General features: G+C 55.7%; 1 protein-coding gene across 1 annotated transcript; it reads left to right on the top strand.

The window, feature by feature from the left end:
- Positions 1-3,872: 3,872 nt before the first annotated feature.
- On the top strand, positions 3,873-10,872 carry C1QL1 (complement C1q like 1). Its single transcript, XM_039220050.1, has 2 exons — positions 3,873-4,772; positions 10,191-10,872. Exons 1-2 carry the CDS (start codon positions 4,176-4,178, stop codon positions 10,368-10,370), a joined length of 777 nt encoding a protein of 258 aa, XP_039075981.1. The 5' UTR covers positions 3,873-4,175; the 3' UTR covers positions 10,371-10,872.
- The last annotated feature ends 7,476 nt before the right edge of the window (positions 10,873-18,348 follow it).

Consider the following 18,348-nt stretch of genomic DNA (forward strand, 5'->3'; position numbering starts at 1 on the left):
AGACGTGGTGGACAGTCAGTTAATATGAGCTTATATAGAGAAGGGATGGAGGATGGATGCATGGATGGATAGACAGATGGAAAAAGGGACACCTTCCCTCTGAAGTCTTCCTGAGTCCTCTGGGCAGGGACTTTTTCGTCTACGCTTCGTATCGCCGAATGCAAACCTCTACCCAAGCCTTAGTTTTCCCTCAGCTATAAAATGGGGAAAATAACACTGCCTACCCTCATGGGGTTATTGATATTAAGTGATAGAATCCACGTAATCGTTTTAAGTCCATGATCATAAGTTGTTAAATTTAAATAATAATCCACGTAAAGTGCTTAGAACAAGATCTTGCACTGGGTAAGGGCTCCAAAAACGTCAATAATTATCATAACATTTACCATCTCTTGCTGCCTGTGTCACCTGTCAGTGAGCTCCTCGGGGGTATGGCTTCGGTCTTACTCATTTTTGGACACGCCAGCACTACCGCGTCACAGTGCCTAGCTAGATGTTCTCAGCAAGTGTTTACTGAATGAACAAGTGAACAAATGAACGCAGATCTGCCAGCTGATGATTCAGGGCACAGCACCCCCCTCGTCACTGACAAATCCAGACGCACGCTAACACAAACTGTCTCTTACACGTTCACACCCACTCACATTCATTCAAAAAAAACCCCAAAATACCACGGAACAGCCACCCGGTTTCCTAAAGTCAGCCCTGTATAAACGAAGAGTCTCACTGTACCTTCCACACACCACCGCCATGGCCAGCACGCCCTCCCCACCCCTGAAATGGAGGGGGGGTTAGGAGTGAGGGGGCTTCCACTCACAGGAGGGAAAACAAAGCTGGATCTTCAGCCCCCAGCTCTCTTTCCACTGCTGCTCATGTCTTTCCCCTTCTGTAAACCAGGGTCCCTGGCCTTGGCAGGAGGTTGAGGGAGAGGCCAGAAAGCCAGAACTCCAGGGGCCCATCATTACTCATCTGGTCTTTGAATCTAGAAGCGGAAGGCCATCGGCCTCTGGTCCTAGCGCTAAGCACAGCAACGTGTAGGAAGAAGGCAGGAGAAGGAGCCCCAAGGCCTGGAAAGGCCTTCTCAGCCCGGAGGTGAAAGAATTATATTAGCCGCCATTTACTGGGTGCATAACAAGGGTCAGATGCAGAGCCCAGTGCTTACATACATTGTAGCTCGGTTCATTCTCGCAACAACCCTTTTTCCAGAGGAGGACACTTGAGGCGCTGCAGGTTAGGCTATCCTAAAATCACCAGCTAGGACTGGCACGAAGATCTCTAATTCTTCAACCGCCAAGCTCTAGAGAATTCGGCGTGGGGGGTGTGGGAGGACTGGGGGTCCTCAGTCATTAAGCTGGGGGACGCCCCCCAGGGCAGCGCCCGTCCCCCCCCAATCGGCCAGGCCCTCACGTCGGGCCGAAAAGGGGCGCCCGACGCCGAGGTGGGGGTTCGCGTCCCTCGGGGACCTGGGCGGGGCCGAGGCGGGGCCCCTCGAGTCCGCGGGAGGCGGAGGCGGGAGCCGGTGGCCCAGGCTCACAGGCCAAGATGGCTGTTAATTAAAGTGCTGGCACCAGCTCCTCTCTGCAAAGTTTGAAGCCGTTATTTTCCACTCCAGCGAAGCGGGGAGAATCCGGCTGGGCTGACAGAGACGCCACACCGCGCCAGGGAGCGGGCGCTCTTTCGGGGGGCGGGGGGCAGGCCGCCTCGCCGCGCTGAGCTCGCCCCTCGGGCGCGGGGAGAGCGCGGGGCGGGGGGGATGGAGGGGAGGTGCTCGCGCCTGGTCCCGGACCTGGGGCGCCCGCCGCACTTCCCTGGCGGGTCCTGGGGGTGGGGTGGGGGGCGGCGGCAGACGAGCCCAGGCTGCACAGCAGGGGGGAGACGCGTGTGCTTGCGGACCTGGGGGAGGAGGACTGTGCAAATCGCACGCTTAAGACCACGCACTTGTCCCTCAGGTCACCAACCCTGTCGCTCTTCGAGGAGTCATATTGGGGGAGATCAAAGGGGGGGGGCAGGAGGCTGACTGACAGCTGAGGACTAGTCTTCCTGAGTCTGGGAGGTCTAGCTGTACAGCCCAGCACCCCCCTCCTGCCGGACTTAACACCTTCCTCTTTTTGGACAGTGAACATTACCTAGAGACCCAATCCCGCCCAGGCTGCAAGAGCCTGGAGTGAGGCTGCGGGTTTGAATGCCGACTCCACCACTTAATAGTCGTGTGACTTTGGGCAAATCTCTTAACTTGTCAGAGCCTCGGTTCTCCATCTGTAAAATGAGAATAATGATGGGTTTTACCTCGAGGGATTGGTGTGAAGATCGAGTGTGATCCTGTATGTAAAGCATTCAATACAGGGCCCTGCACGCAGTAAGCCCAGGACAAATGCTATGTATTGAGTTTATGTAGCTCCTCTTTGGTGATGGGGGTCACTCAACCTCACGCTGCCATCAGTGCTTGGAAGATCCTTTCATAGCCCCTCACTTCATATTCTCGTGTCCCTTTCCTCCTCCCAGCTCTGGGTGGGGGTAAGCAGTCTCAACCTAGGGTAGAGAAAGTCGGAGAATCATAGGGCAGTTATGGAAAATCATAGGGCAGTTGTGAACGGTCAGCAGGGGAGAGTGTGAGGTGGGAGGGGGCCTCTCAGGAGAAAAGGAAGAGGCTGGAGCAGCATCCATTAGCAGCGGCCAAAGCCCTCCCAATGGCAGAGCCCTCCCTGGTGGGCTGGATAAAGGAGGGTGAAGGAGGGGCAGTGGAGCAGCAAGAGCGGGGTCTCAAATCGTGTGACAAATATTTTGATGGAAGCAGACACATTTCCGTTTATGCAACCTAAACACTTTACTGCACTTGAAGAAGAGGATTGCCTCGTGCAACCTGATGGGGAGAAGATTTAGGGGGCTGCTGAGGAAGCTAGGGTGGAGGAGGAGCTAAGAGGCTGGAAGAGACCTATCCCCCTTCTTGGAGTCTTGAAAAGGGAGCTACCACCCAGGGATTGTTTGCATTGGTCAGAATGTAGCAATGAGGTGGGGTGCCCACTTTTTTATTTAGGGCCCCCACTTCTCCCTTGTCTGAAAGCAGGGATAAGAGGAGTTATCGGAGGAAAATGAACGACCCAACGCCCAGGAAAAATCAGCCTTGTCTGGCCTGGAGCTCTGTGGGGAAGTAAGAAGATCCTGCCCATCCTGGAGGAAGATGGGTCCAGGGAACAGTCAGCCGGGAGCCAGAAAAGACGAGGGGCAGCTGCTGTCAGTGCTTGCAGATCTCGCCGGGCACCCTGACAGGCACATGATCCCCATCCTGGATGGGCGGTCTGCAAGGCCTGAATGCAGAATGGCCCCCGTCCCCATCTTCCTTCTGCCTTCCTCTCTTCTTCCCTCTCATCTTCTTCCTTTCCCCTTTTTGCTCCCCACTCCGTACTCCCCTCAATTGTTCTCTATCCGCAGTAGACTGGGGAACCCGCGACTCGGCCACCACTCCCTCCGTGTCGTGCCCCCCGGAGCCTCCCTCTCGGTTTTCTTCGAAACAGACCCTCGAGGCCACTCCTCTCTGTCTCCCTCGGCGCTCTCTAGCTCTCCCTGTGGCCCTCTTTTTCACTCCGCTTTTGGTCTCCACTCCCCCCTTCCCCATAGGAGACTCTGTTTCTCAGACTCTGGCATCCTCCCCATTTCCGAATCTCAGTCCCTAGCTCGCGGAGTCTCCGGGTTCCTCTCCCGGCTCTGGCCTTCCTCTCCGCTGCCCCGCCCTCGGCCCCGCCCCTGGGTGGGCGGAGCCCTACCGCCAGCAGCCCAATTAGGTGTCGGCCCCGCCCGCAGCCCCACCCCTCGCGGGCGCCGAGCGGCGCGAAGCTGGCGGGGCGGGGCGGGGCAGAGGGGGCGGTGGCCCGAGCGCGAGGAGGCGGGAGGAGCGGGGCAGGACGCGGCTGCCGCGGCTCTCAGTCCGGCCGCTCAGCGGGAGGGAGGCGTGAGGCAGGAGCCGGCGGCTGGGCTCGGCAGCGCATCCAGCGCAGCGCGGCGCTCCGGGCCCGGCCCCATGCCCGCAGCCCCGCCGGACCGCCCTTGAGCCGCGGGCGCCCTGCCCGCGCCCCCCGCCCGCCGGCACCATTGCCCCGACGGCGCGGCCCGGCGGCCCGGCGCTCCCCAGGCTCCGCGCCGGCCGGAAAACGCTGCTGGCGGCCGCTGCGGGCGTGGTGATGCTGCTGGTGCTGGTGGTGCTCATCCCCGTGCTGGTGAGCTCGGGCGGCCCGGATGGCCACTATGAGATGTTGGGCACCTGCCGCATGGTATGCGACCCCTACCCCGCGCGGGGCCCCGGCGCCGGCGCGCGGCCCGACGGCGGCGACGCCCTGAGCGAGCAGAGCGGCGCGCCCCCGCCTTCCACGCTGGTGCAGGGCCCCCAGGGGAAGCCTGGCCGCACAGGCAAGCCGGGCCCCCCCGGACCCCCCGGGGATCCAGGTCCTCCGGGTCCTGTGGGGCCACCCGGGGAGAAGGGTGAGCCGGGCAAGACCGGCCCTCCCGGGCTGCCAGGTGCGGGGGGCAGCGGCGCAATCAGCACGGCCACCTACACCACGGTGCCACGCGTGGCCTTCTACGCCGGCCTCAAGAACCCTCACGAGGGTTACGAGGTGCTCAAGTTCGACGACGTGGTCACCAACCTAGGCAACAACTACGACGCGACCAGCGGCAAGTTTACGTGCAACATTCCCGGCACCTACTTTTTCACCTACCACGTCCTCATGCGAGGCGGCGACGGCACCAGTATGTGGGCGGACCTCTGCAAGAACGGCCAGGTGGGCCCGGCGGGGGCATGGGGCTGGCCTGGGGGCAGGGCACCCAGGGAGCCCAGGGCATAGGGTACCGGCGAGCACAGGTGGAGACCCTACAGCGGCCCCGCTTAGGCATCAGAATGCGGGGATGGTGGGCCGGTTGGCACTAACTCTTCGGTTCCTGGGCACTGGCTGCACGGCAGACGCCGCTGGGCACCAGCGCGCGGCGTGGAAATGCGGGAGATAAGTGCAAATAATCAGAGCGCAGGACTTCCAGGCGCGCGGACTGGTCCTTGGGGGCTTGGCCCCTGGGAAGCGATATCTGAGAGCTGGAATTCTGGTTGATACCAGCGGGCAATTAGGGGAGGGCACTGCTGGGCTCTAGGGAGAGGCAGCTTCCGTGCCCCGCGGGCGTCCAGGCGCACCGCTAGGCGCGCAAGCCAGGAAGGAGAGCTGTAGGAGATGTTTTGGGCAGAGGCAAAGAGAGCCCGGGGCGCAAAGCCTTAGCTGCAATACATTCTCCGCCCTTGAGAAGGGACCGCTGCGCCGATCTGACATCCTTTGCAGAACTCGGGGCTGCCCGCCGCTTCCCACTGTGTCAGAGCTCCAGGCGCAGGAAAGCAACCTGGGGGGGGAAAGTTTTTCCTCCTGAGGCGGGGCAAAGAGGTGGAAACTCCCCCTCCCTTGATCTTGCAGCGGCAGCTCCTGACTCCGGGAGTGTCAGAGGATCCTCTGCGTTCCCTTTCCCCATCCCAAAGACCCGAAGCTGGTGGGTGCTATGAGGGTGGTACAAGGTGCTCTTCCTGCATCTGCTGCCCCAGAAACAACCTCGACCTAACCCTGCCCTGGGGGACAGTTTTGCCCAGCTCACTCCCCTTTGGATAACCCCTCCCTTTCCAGAGCTTCCAGACCACAGATGGCCTAGGGCCCCTGGGGGTGGTGAGGCAGAGCTTTCCTGTGAAAGGGGATGGGCATGGGTCAGAACTAGAGCTAGGATGGGGTGAGGACATCTCCTGCGCCTGGGACCCAAGACCCTGTTGGAATCCTTCCCACTGCAGTACTCACTACCTAAGGGTTAGGAGACCCTGGCTTGGGGGTGGGGGAAAAGACAGGGCTGGGAGTCAGCACAGACTACCAGGGACTTGTAAATCTGCCCCCTCTTCTTTCTCTCCTGCCTGCCTCTTTCTCCTACTCTCTCTCTCTCTCTCTCTCTCTCTCTCTCTCTCTCGTCTCCATCTCTCCTGTGTCTACCAGTCCTATCTGTCTCTCCTAGGTGTCTGGCCTCTCTCCCCTGGGCTTAACACCCCTCTTTATTCCTTGAGTGTCTCACCTCTTTGTCCTTGGTTCCTGACCAAATGAGAGGCCTCAGTATCCAGTGAGGGCTCACTCTGCAGACAGCCCCACGATTCCCCTTATTAATCACCAATAAAGGATGCAGCAATGTCACCTTCATCAATGGAATTTCTTCCTTTCCCAAAGGAAGTTTGGGCTGGCACCGAGCTGAGGTCTAAGGGGGCCGGGGCCCCATTTCGTCTGGATAGGGAGCTGGCCACCAGACCACCAGTGGGACCTAGGCCTTGCACCACCACAGCGAGTTACAGCAGGGCCCCAGAGCTGAGGCACAAGGAGGCCCCAAAGGTGATGTGTGCCTGGACAGGAGCACCTGCTTCAGTCACTGGGAGGTGAAACCATCGCGAAGCCTCTTTCCCCTTCAGTATGGGCAGGGCATTGCTACTCACTGGAGGTGGGACCACAGGCTAGTAGGAAATAGGAGGTGGCTTTAACTAGGGGTCGACAGACCCAGCATTTTAATAGTTATTCAGACCATTCCCTCCACCAAAAACCTGGGGCCTACACCCCTCTCCCCTACATCCTTTGCGACATGTGCTTCCAGATTGCTCGAGATTCATTAAATCTCACTAGTCATCCCACATACTCACTCTGAGCCCTGACTAAGAGGCAGGTTTGGAGCTAGGTAGCAGGGGTTTGATCCACTTGCCCTACGGGACCTCATGGTCTGTGCAGGGAAGACTGTAGTAACCACACAATAACACACCCAGTGATTAGTGTGTTAGAGGGGGGTTGGGGGCCCAGCTGGCAACTCCCATCCCCAAGGAGGGAATGATTCACTGGCACCTACCCCCACTCAGACCAACCTGGTCAGGGGAGAGGATGGGTAATCTGGGTCAGTCCCCAAGATGAGGAGACATGACTAGGGAGGAAATAAAAAGGTCAAGTGCAGGGAAAGGCTGTCTCAGAGGTAGAAGAGGACATTCAAGTGAGCAGAGACCAAATGATGGCTCTGGGCAATGGACAGAAACAGAAAAGAGGGGCTTCCTCCTCCCATACCTTCAAGATCAGGGGCAATGCTGGTCTCTATGCTTTTCCTTTCTGGCTTCCTGCCTGCAGAAATGCTTCCAGAATTTCTTCAGGAAGGCAGAGCTGAAACTGGTCCCTGGCCTTTTCCTGGGCAAGATGGGGGGAGGGGGGACAGGGAGTCACTGAGGTGCTGAGTCCCCCACTCTGTTATTGCCCGAGGCCCACCCGCCCCTCTCCCCATGGGGAGCCTTGAGTCACCACTGTGTAGCCTGATGCACCGGGGCCTGGTCGTTAGGACATGGGGATCTGAGGAGCCTGAGGAAGGGGCTCTAGGTTGGGGGTGGTGCCCTGAGGGAAGGAAGCTCAAAGACCCACTGTTCAGATGTCAGGGAAGATATGACATTAATCAACTGGGCCAGGAGAGAGGAGGCTGTGTGGGGATGGACCAGGGCCTCTGGCCAGGGTGCCACTTGTCCAGGGCAGGGGCTTTGGGGAGGTGAGTATTACAACTGGGGAGGGGCTTGGACAACAGAGCCTGAGTGAGGTGAGAGATGGCGTAGTAGATACATTGAGGACTCCAGCAAGGCCTCCCTGGAGCTCAGTCTGATGCCTGACAGTGGGAGAGGGGCTACCCACTGTCCTTTTCTAGCCCCGAATGCCTTTCACAGCATAGAGCACAGCGTCTAGCACAGCAGGGACCCAGTAAATGTGTGAAACCTCTGTGGGCCAGGCTGGCTGCCTGTGGGAGCCACTCCTGTACCTCCAACACGCCAGCACTGATCCGGGGGCAGGGGCGTGTATCTTGGGTACTCCCCACTCCTCCCTCCAGGGCCCTGGCCAGACCACTGCCTCAGTTTCCCTTCCCCTGGCAGCCCTTGAGGAAGTGATTCTACAGCGCCCCCTCGTGACAAGTCCCAGGCTTGCTTTCCTCCTTCCATGGCAGCCTCAATTCTCCAAATTTCCCCTTGGCCCCCTGGAGCAGCTGAATACCTCAACTGTTTCCAGTCTCGGGCAGCGAATCAGGACCCCTGGGTTCTGTTCCTGGGTCCCCCACTGTCTACGGATGGAAGGGCATAAATTCTCCCTGCCTCCATGGATAATTAGGATAATCACAGCAACAATCATGGTGATGAATAAATAATAAACATAAGCAGAACAGTTCTGATGCCTGTCACATCACCAGGAGATTCCTGATGACAGATGACTGTGTTCTAATGGATTTGGCTATTAAGAAGCACACTGTTTTAATGAGTTAAGGCTCAATTAATCTGGGTAATAAAAATAATTGTTATTAGTAGTAATTTATTAGCAAAGATAATGAAATGCATGCGTAATAATAAATACTACGAGGATTAGGGCCCAGGGAACAATATAGAAGTTGGCTGCTTGCTTTGAGCTCTTTCCTAGTGGCACAAAGCCCCATCGAGATTAAAAAAATTTTTCCCCACCATCCGAAGGCTTTTATAAAGGTTGCATTGGTGAGGCAGGATCTTCTCATCCTTTTTTCTGAACAGAGAAACTGAGCTTCTTGAAAGACAGCATCTTCCCCCCATTTGACTTTCCCCATCTTTAGCTGAACTGGGAGTTTTCCCAGCTAAGTGCCCCCCAGACAGTTCTTGCCCGGTCGGGGAAGAGGAAGTTGAGGTAAGAGAAGGGGCTGGAAGAATCTGGGCTTTAAATGGCAGACAGCATGCAAATACGTTGGGTGCCCCTGTGAAAGCATTGCTGCTGAGTCAGCAGCTTTGGCACAGCTGACCTGTAGTTCTGTCTTAGGCCCAGGAAGGGGAATGGGCCCTTCCCCTAATTTGGTTTGATCCAGCCCAGTCCGGTAGGCCTTGGGAGAGCTGCCTTCAGGGAAGGGGCTGGGTGGAGAGGGGCTATTGACAAGCCCCACTGGGAGTACCTCACTCAATGCAGTCTCCCCCCAACACAAGTCTGCACCTAGGAGGTGGCCCCTCTCTACCCATTCTCCACCCAGGCCATCTGGGAGAGCCCTCAGATCCTATGGCTCAGGCCCCGTGTTGCCTCAGTTGTTAGAGAGGAATCCCCAGAGGGAATTTGTTCATCATCACTCACCCTCAATATCTTAGGATTACAGTCGGAATATACCCCAGAAATGACAGCAGGCTTCACACGCAAATCCTGGTGCCATCTTGCTTCATTAAACTGCCCATCCCTCCCCTCTCCCATCAAAACAAGGACCAGCAAGGGAAATAGATCAGACTGAGGATCACACAAAGATGTCAAGCCTGGATTCCCTCTTTCCCACCCACTTCCTTTCTACCAGCCTGGGGTGGGATGGGGGAGCCAGAAGTCCTCTGTGGGTGGAATAATAGTCACAGGGATAGCTATGGCTCTTTGGAGGCCAGTATGCAGGCTCAGTGTAAGCCTTGGGAGGGGAAATCATTACCAGGCCTTCTATCTCACCGCTCCAGTGTGAAAGACTCCAGAATGAACTACCGACAAGGAGTCGATGAAAGATTGGGCTCTGGTACTAGGGTGGTTGCTTAGTAGCCACGTGGCATTAGTCTAGCCACCTGACCTATGGGGCCAAAGTGTCCAGCCTTGTGTCCATTCACTGACATAAGAACAGGTGGGTGTGGCTGAGAGGTAAGGCATTATTGTTACAATTAGAGCAGAGAGGAAGGAATGATAAGGAGAGAAGGGATGGCCCTCCGTCCTGTCCCCTGTTCTCCACCCCCCCATCCGGGTGTTCCAGAGAATTCCTCTGCAAGGAGGGAGTTCCATCCCCAGAGGCATTGCTGAGTCCTGGGCAGGCCTGACGGTAAGACCTAGAGGAGTTAGGGAGGCCAACTCCACCTTGATTCCTAATTCAGACCCAGATTACACCCGCCCTAGAAATCCAGGGCTCCTCTATAACCCGGTCCCAAAACATAGTTATAATCAAACATAGTTATAATCGGAAGGGGTGGGGGATGATGCGAGAGAAGCAGGCAGAGAGCTGAAGGCGGGGGTTTTTAGGGCCTCCAGATCCTACCCACGTGGCTGCCTTACCTCTGACAGTCCCCCTCCCTCCCCGGCCCTACTTCTCTCCCTCCTCCCCTCTACCCCCTCACACACACCATCCCTTCCCCCCTCCTTCCCCCACCCCCGCTCCCGCAGGTGCGCGCCAGCGCCATCGCCCAGGACGCAGATCAGAACTACGACTACGCCAGCAACAGCGTGATCCTGCATCTGGACGCGGGCGATGAGGTCTTCATCAAGCTCGACGGAGGCAAGGCGCACGGCGGCAATAGCAACAAGTACAGCACATTCTCCGGCTTCATCATCTACTCCGACTGAGCTCCCTACGTCCCCCTCCATCCCCTATCCAGCTCCCCCCTCCACCGGGGCTCCCCTCCCGGCGGGCTTAGGACGACCCAGCCCCTCGCTGCCCCAGCCTTGGCTGCCGGCCCTCCCTGGCTCTGACGCCCCCCGGCACGCCCTCATCACCTCCCCGGGCCGCAGGCTAGGCTCTCCTGCCCGCTCGCCGCCGGAGCCGGGTCCAGAGCGCACAGTCCCGGTTTCCCCGGAGGCGGTGTCGGCCGCCCCCGCCCTGGCCCGCGCTGTATATTTGTACAATAGGACTGTTGATTGCCCACCCTGCTCGTCAGCCCGTCCCAGACTGGGGACAGGCCTTGGCGGGGTCCCTTCCTGTGCTCGGATGCGCTGCCCTCCCGCTCCGGGGTAGCGCCTCTTGGGAGAGGGGTGGGTTGGGGCTGGATAGCGTCCCAGCACCTGCTACAGCCCCAGCCCGGCTGCGCCCCGTGTGACCAAAGCTCTAATAAAAACACTTCCACCCCACTGGCTTTGGGTCTGTGCCCTGGAGAGAAGCTGCAGGAGGGGATTATGAACCCTGCCTTCTTCCAGAAAGGGAAGGGGTCTGCTGGAAGTTTCGCATGGAGCTGGGGGCAGCCAGGTCCCAGCTGGGCCCAAGCGGGCCTGGGCAGCAGAAACCGGAAGCAGCCCAGTCACATGATCCTCTTCCATGGTGCAAAAGTTCTATTTGTTTGACCTGGAGAGTGGCATCAGCAAGGTTTAAACTGGGCCACCTGGGCTCTCAGTCTGGTACCGCTGTGTGTGATCTTGGGCAAGTCACTCCTCTTTCAGTTCTGGGTTAGTGTCAGCAATGATAGGAACACGCTTGGCACTAAAATCTGGTTGGCTTTGGCCCAAGCACTTCAGGTCTGGGCCTCGGTTTCCTCCCCTGTAAAATGTAGGTGACAAACCCTACCTCACTTGACTAAGGATTAAAGAGGTACGTGTATGTGGCCGAAAAACATACATAGTATGTATACATCGCCGAAAGTTTGCACCACACGTTCAGGTAAGGAGCCTCCCGAGAGCCCTGAGAGGTTGGGTGAGTAGATTTTGCTCTTCTTCCAGGGAGATTAAAGATCCTGCTGAATGTGACATGGTCGCTAAGTTCTGTGATTGCACTTGAATCCAAGAAGCGCTGCTCCTTGGAGACAGCACACTGAGTCTCCTGGCTCTGTCTCCCTCCCTTACTTCCTGTAAAGTAAGGGACCATGACAGTCGTAGTGAGGGCATATTTAGGGAGCACCTACTCTGTGTCAGACACCGCATATGATAACTACTATATGATATATATGTGTGGGGAGGGGGTAGGCTGTCAGGAAACACTCACGTGCCAGTTAGCCTGGGTGCTGCTATTTGATCCATTTCAGATGAGGAAACTGAGGTTCAGAGAGGTTCGATAACTTGCCAGGGTCACAGAGCTAGGAAAAGGCAAATGCCAGTATTCGAACGGAGGACCACACTCTCAGCCAATACGCCGTATTTCATGAAGCTCTGGCATCGCCAAGGCTGAACGGAGGAAGAACAGCTCTGGGGCAGCTCCGTCCTTGCTGTGGCCTGCCTGTCCACTCCCACCCCTGCCCTGCAGGGGCATCATGTACGTACAAGCATCTGCACTGGGCAGCAGCCATCGGGCGAGCCTCTTGGAGAATCCTGAGGCTCTATACCGGGGAAAAGTCCCATCTGGCCTCCCCTCCCCCAGCTGGCTCAGCTGGAGAGACAGGAAGGAGGGGTGGCCTCCATCCCAGTCAGGCCCCATGTATGGCCCCTTGTCGTGGCTGGCAGCCTTGAATGACTTTCTTTATCCTCCCTTCTCTCCCCTACTTCCCCTTACTGCCAGCTGTGGCCATTTAATAAAATTAGCTTAATGCTTGTTTCTTCCCTGTGGGGTCTGGAGATTGAAATCCGCGGGTCCCCACAAACCCAATAAAACCCCTGGCAGTTCTGGCTGGAATGAGAGTTTCCTCGCAGAGAGCGATTAGATTAGAAGGCGCTTCCCCCCAGCCCCCAGTGCCACCCACAGCCTCCTGTGGTTCTTTAATGGTCACATTGGCCCAGAGGTACCCAGCCACATACCTGGGGATGGGGAGGGCTTCCCCCGCCCCATCCCCAGAGACCAAGGGGACTGGGCTGGGCTGGGACCTCTGCTACAACAGAAAAGCATGTTAATCATTTCTGTAAGGAGGGCCCAGCTGGCTCGTTTGCTTTTCTTTCTGGTGGCCGGACCATCCTCACGTCACTTTGAGGGATGGGCCTAATATCTCCATTTTGCAGATGGGGAAATCACAGTCTGAAGAAAATTCGTGACTTGACCATGGTCATGCAGCAAGTGTGTGGCATATCTGAGATGGACTGAAGCCAAAGGCTTTTTCTTCCTTTGCAGGGCACTTAGGGCACGCTGCAGTCACTCAGGTGGCATCCTGGCAGCAGGGGAAACTGTTAGGAAAGTGTCTCCTCCATTAGACAGGGGATCCCCAAGGGCAAAGTCTGGGTTTTTTTGCCCCTCAGACTTGGGATACCTGTGGGCAAGGACTGATCAGAATGGGAAGCTTCCTGCAGGCAAGATCTCTGTCTCCTCCATCAGACTGGGGGTGTTTTCAGCAAGACAGTGTTTTGAGCAAGTTGAGGGTAAGGTGTGTATCCAATCGAGATTGTGGCTTTCCCCTCAGTGGCTCTGAGGGTAGGCACTGCCTCTTCTATTGAACTGGGGCTTTCTAAGACCAGCCCCTGGGACTGGGAGTTCCCTGAGGGACAGACTCTGTCTCTTCAGCTGGAGGATCCCCAAGAGCAGGAGCTATAGCTCTCCTCAGACTGGGGGCTCCCTGAAAGCAGGGCATGTGTCTCTCCTCCTCAGTCAAGAGCTTTCTGGTACAAGAACATTCCAGGGAGCAGGGCTGTCTGGGTGCTAGAAAGGAGGCTGGGCAGGGAGAATGGCGGTCCACTCTGGAGGAAGGAAGGACAGAAGCTGCCTAGGCGGCCTCCCCTTTAGGAAGATGTGTGATTAATTAATGAATAATGTCCCTGCCAGGGGGTGCGAGGATGAAGTCGCCCCCGGAGCTCACCCACACAAGGAAAGGTGGACCATCCTGTGCCCAGGCAGCTGCTAGCCCTAGGGGCGGGGGCTGCCCTGCTTTCTGGGGTCATGGGGACCAGAGGGGACAGCAGGAGCCCACCGCTGGGGACTGTCCTAATTGGATGACTTTGCAGGCCGGCCAGGCAGGTGTGCTCAGCCCTCTGCTTCAGCTTGCTACAAACACATCTGCCACGGTGAGGTCTAGGGGTTAATTGCCTCCCGCCTCACTCCTGGTAACCGATATTTCATTTACTGCTCGGAGGGGGAGCTGCCCAGAGAATCAATCCTGGACAAGCATCCAGGAGACAGGGGAGCTGCGGAGGCACGGAACTATTTCCCGGAGGATCTCTGAACACCAGAGGAGGAGGCAGAAGGCAAGGACCCAGAGAAGGCGGCCGATTGCTCCAGGCTGCTCAGGATGGGGGACAGGACCTCACCTGCGTGCTGCCCACCCAGACAGGACCCCCAAGCGCTCAGAGAAAATCCCAGGGGGACAAAGGCTGCACAACCCCAGCTAGCTGTGCTGCTTCCCCTGCCCTGGTTCCTTCTGCATTTATTTTTCTGAGTGCTCCCATAAGCTGTAACAGGTTAGATGCTGTTAATAAGGTTATTTTCACAGGCAATGAAGGTATATTTGAAAAGCGGAACTGGAGGTGTGAGCTCCTCGCCCCCTTCCAGGTAACAAACCTTAAAATCCTACAAATGAGGTGATAATAAAGTGGAAGTGAAGAGTCTACACATGTTTGGAACTGCAAGGGGGTGGCGGGGTCACTGAGAGGGGGCAGCTGGGGGCTGGAGGGAACAAGGAGGAGCGACCCCCATGCTTCCATGGGCTCCAGGGGCTCCTTCATCCTAATACCCCCTGGCAGGGACATTATTTACGCCCTATTTGTTGCATCCACTGAAACTGAGAATCAAAACCATGGAATGGGTAACCCCTATTACACAGCTAGAAAAACTGAGACCCCGAGAGAAAGCCAAAGTTGCTCACATTGGCTCAGGGCAGAGGTAGAACCAGAGACGGCAGAACCCAGTAGATGTGCGGCAAGTAGAGACACGGGACTGGGTTCAAGTCCTGGCCATGCTCAGTGTTTCAGGAAAAGACACCTGACTTCTCAGAGCCTCAGTTCCGTCATCTATAAGATGGGGGCAATAAAAATAACAACTTGAAGGGCTGCTGTGAGGTAGTGGGTGAGAGCCTGTTTTGTAAGTTAGAAAGCAAAATGCAAATGTATGATTATTATTACAACCCGGGTCTCCTGAGTCCCTTGATTTTTTTTTTCTGATCCCCATGATTTAAACCGATTTGGTTGTACTTCAGTGCCTGGGAGGGTGATGATGATCACTGAAGAAAATGAAGACTCTCGAGTTGTTCTCCCACGCCAGTAACCCCAAAGTGAATATGGGGAAGGGGTGGGTTTGGGGTACAAAAAGTGTGGAGCTAAGTGTTGACAATGGGTGGCCTGAGTCCTCCGCCGTCCAGTGAGGACTCACCCACCATTCTGTTTTATGGCCTCCAATTTGGGGTGAGAGAAGGGCTACCCCGAGGCTGTGGTTCCCTGATCTGCTTGTTCAATTACTGAACATCTTCAATGGGCCAGGCCCTAGCTTGGTGTGGGCTCCAGAGACACATAAGAAAGAGGGGGGCTCCTGGGGGGCTCAGTCGGTTAAGTGTCTGACTTCGGCTCAGATCATTATTTCATTATTTCATGGTTCGTGAGTTTGTGCCCCGCATCTCTGCTGTCAGCCCAGAGCCTGCTTTGGATCTTCTGTCTCCCTCTCTCTCTCCTGCTCCCCAACTTGAGCACTCTCTCTCAGTCTGTTTCAAAAATAAATAAACATAAAAAAAAGGTTAAAAAAAAACATGTTAAAAAACCTCAAACATCCAGAGCTTCAAGATACCCACAGGGCGGGTATACAGAGACATGGGGAGGGAGAGGGGAGACACAGCGCTGTAAGAGGGAGGGATGCTTCCCAAACTGTCAGGAGGGGTAACTCTCACGGAGCTGGACTAAGTGGAGGCTTATAGTTTTATTTACACACTGTTTGGAAACATTTTACAAGTGTCTACCCACTTGGAAATTTGAGCTCCCCCCCTCCCCTGCCCCTAGGATTTGTTTCTGAAGCTGCCTTCTTGGGAACAGGGGTGGTACGGGTAGAACCCAGGGAGCTGAGGGTTTTCTTGTCCTTTGCTCAAGGGCTTGGGAAATAATGGACTGGATGAAGAACATATATTCTCATCTCTGTATCAACACCCAATTATAAGAGTGCCTTACAAACTATTCTAAGAATTTCAAACACATTCATTCATTTAAACCTCACAATGATCCCACAAGATAGTTACTATGAACACACCCATTTTTTGGATGTGAAAACTGAGGCACAGCGCAGTGAATTAATTCACCCAAGATCATATGGCTTACCCTTTCTGGGAACAGCCCTTTTGCCTGGCCGTTCTCAGGAGCAGGAGAGGGGGTTGAATCTCGCTGTCTTCCAGCCAGAACAGTCTTTCCAACCAGGTCACCTGGCACGCCTTCCCACAATGCTTGCTGCCCGGCCAGCTTGCACAGGGGCAGGGATCCTGCCTTTCCCCAGAGGGTTAAGGGAAAATTTGAGGGTTCCTTCCCAGGTCCGCAGGGCACAGGGCCCTTTGCTCCCTGAGTGAGGACCCTGGCATGGATCAGGACAACTGCATAGGGCCAGGTAAGAGCCAGACCTCTCCTGTCTGCTTAGAGCCAAGGATGGGTCCGCCAGGCCCTGGGCTACTTCCACTGCCTGCAGAACACCTGCTCATTATTCACATTCCAGGTGCATTGCCTACTCTTCCATGAAGGCTTCCTGAACCCCCCAGCAGTCCTCTGCGGGTCTCTAAGGCCACACTGAGAGCACCTTCCACATAACAATGGCTGACTCAGTACAGAACGCTGTGCCTGCTCCATGATAACCACTCTACCATAATAGCGGCTCCTCAAACATCTGTCACTCTCCTAAACTTACATCTTGATGATGGATGCTGTGACGCACTGCCCAGGTCTCCTTCAGGACCAAAAGATCTACTCCCCAGCTGCTGAGAGTGCTGGCACCAGGTGGCTCCGGGCTAGCAGCTCCCTTCAGGGACGGCCTCTGCTGATGGAGGCTGCCTTGTCCAAGGTCCCGCCCACTTCTTAGGGCAGACTGTTCCCAATGATAGATTAACAGGAGGGTTTGAAGGTCTGGTCCCCTAGCAGGGCCTTTACCCTCAGAACAATTCTGAAAGGCTCTCCGGCGCATGTTCATTCCAAGAGCACATCCCCGTAAACTTCGGGTATGCTGATCTCTGCCTCAGAGTCTGCTCCATGGAGTACCCACCCTGTGACACCTACCCCAGATGGCATCCATCCACTAAATTCCTTCAGCCAATTTTATTATTTGTTTGTTTGTTTGTTTTTAATTTTTTAAAATGTTTTATTTCTTTCTGAGAGAGAGAGAGAGAGAGAAAAAAAAAAAGCATGAGTAGGTGAGGGTCAGAGAGAGAGGGAGATACAGAATCTGAAACAGGCTCCAGGCTCTGAGCTACCTGTCAGCACAGCCCGACGCGAGGCTTGAACGTTGAACCCACAAACTGTGAGATCATGACGTGAGCTGAAGTCAGACGCTTAACCAACTGAGCCACCCAGGCACCCCCCGCCCCTTCAGCCATTTTTATTAAGGACTCATGATGTGACAGGCCTGGTAGCAAAGGCAGGAGATGGAATGTGAAACTAACTCTCCAATGGGTGATCACATCTCCTACCTGCCAGAGAAGGCAGAAGTCAGGAGGGAGACTCTACCAATGTCTGCCATAAAATCCACAAACTTCTCTGCATCTGAGCCCCTCCTCTCCTCTTTTTGCCTCCACGGAAGAGCTGTCCCCCCTCCTTCTGGGCCTAGCCTGCCGCTAGGCTCTGTATCCAAGGCCTTCCCACCAGGGTGACCAAATCTGCCCTTGTTTGTCCAAGACTGTCCTGGTTTTCAAACTGGAAGTTATGTATCCTGTTAAACCCCTCCGTCCAGCTGGCCTAACTGGAGTGGTCGATCACTGTATTTCCCACTTTGTTTGGGGACTTTACGTGATTGATGATCACCTCCCTTTATTCTTCAGCGGCACTCTGTATCAGCTCCTTCCCATCATCCTTTAAAGCTCTCCTACCCTTAAAAATCCTCCCTTGACCCTGCATCTCCCTTCAGCCTCTGCCTCCTTTCTCTGCTCCGTTTGACAGCCAGATGACTTAAAAGAGTAATCACTACTTTCTCACCTCCCACTGTGATCTGGCTGCTGCCATTCCTCTGGAACGGCTCCTACCAAGGCCACCTATGACCTCCTTGCTGATAAACCGAGTGGACACTTTTTCAGTCTTCATTGTGCTTGACCTCTGTGCGAGGCCAGACCTTGAGGTCTGGCTGGTGTTTTTTCCCCTCAGATTTTTTTTTTTTTTAACATTTATTCAGTTTTGAGAGACAGGCAGGGGCAGAGAGAGAGGGAGACACAGAACCTGAAGCAGGCTCCAGGCTCCGAGCTGTCAGCACAGGGCCCGACGCGGGGCTCGAGCTCACGGACTGTGGGATCATGGCCTGAGCTGAAGTTGGATGCTTCACTGAGCCCCCCGGGCGCCCCTCTGGCTGGGGTTTAAGGATGGCAAGAGTGAGGTCTTGGACCTTTGAAGATTGACCTATATCTGGAGCAGCTAATGCTGCACATAGGTGCAGGGAGGTTAGTGATAGTTCGGGAATGATGCACCTCCCCTCAGCCTCCTTTGAGCACCTAGCCTTAGTGATCTTGCCAGTTGAAGATTGTGAGATACCCACACACAAACATCTTACAAGAGCTGAGATCCTGTTGCCTCTCACAACATATTGGCTAAATCAGCCCAG

This window comes from Hyaena hyaena, unplaced genomic scaffold (assembly GCF_003009895.1).
Source record: "Hyaena hyaena isolate Hyena2069 unplaced genomic scaffold, ASM300989v1 scaffold_856, whole genome shotgun sequence".
Taxonomy (NCBI): Eukaryota; Metazoa; Chordata; class Mammalia; order Carnivora; family Hyaenidae; genus Hyaena; species Hyaena hyaena.

Coding starts and splice junctions, on each gene's coding strand:
- C1QL1 (XM_039220050.1), top strand. CDS start 4,176: ATGCTGCTGGTGCTGGTGGTGCTCATCCCCGTGCTGGTGAGCTCGGGC. Junction 4,773..10,190: donor ACCTCTGCAAGAACGGCCAG/GTGGGCCCGGCG, acceptor CCGCTCCCGCAG/GTGCGCGCCAGCGCCATCGC.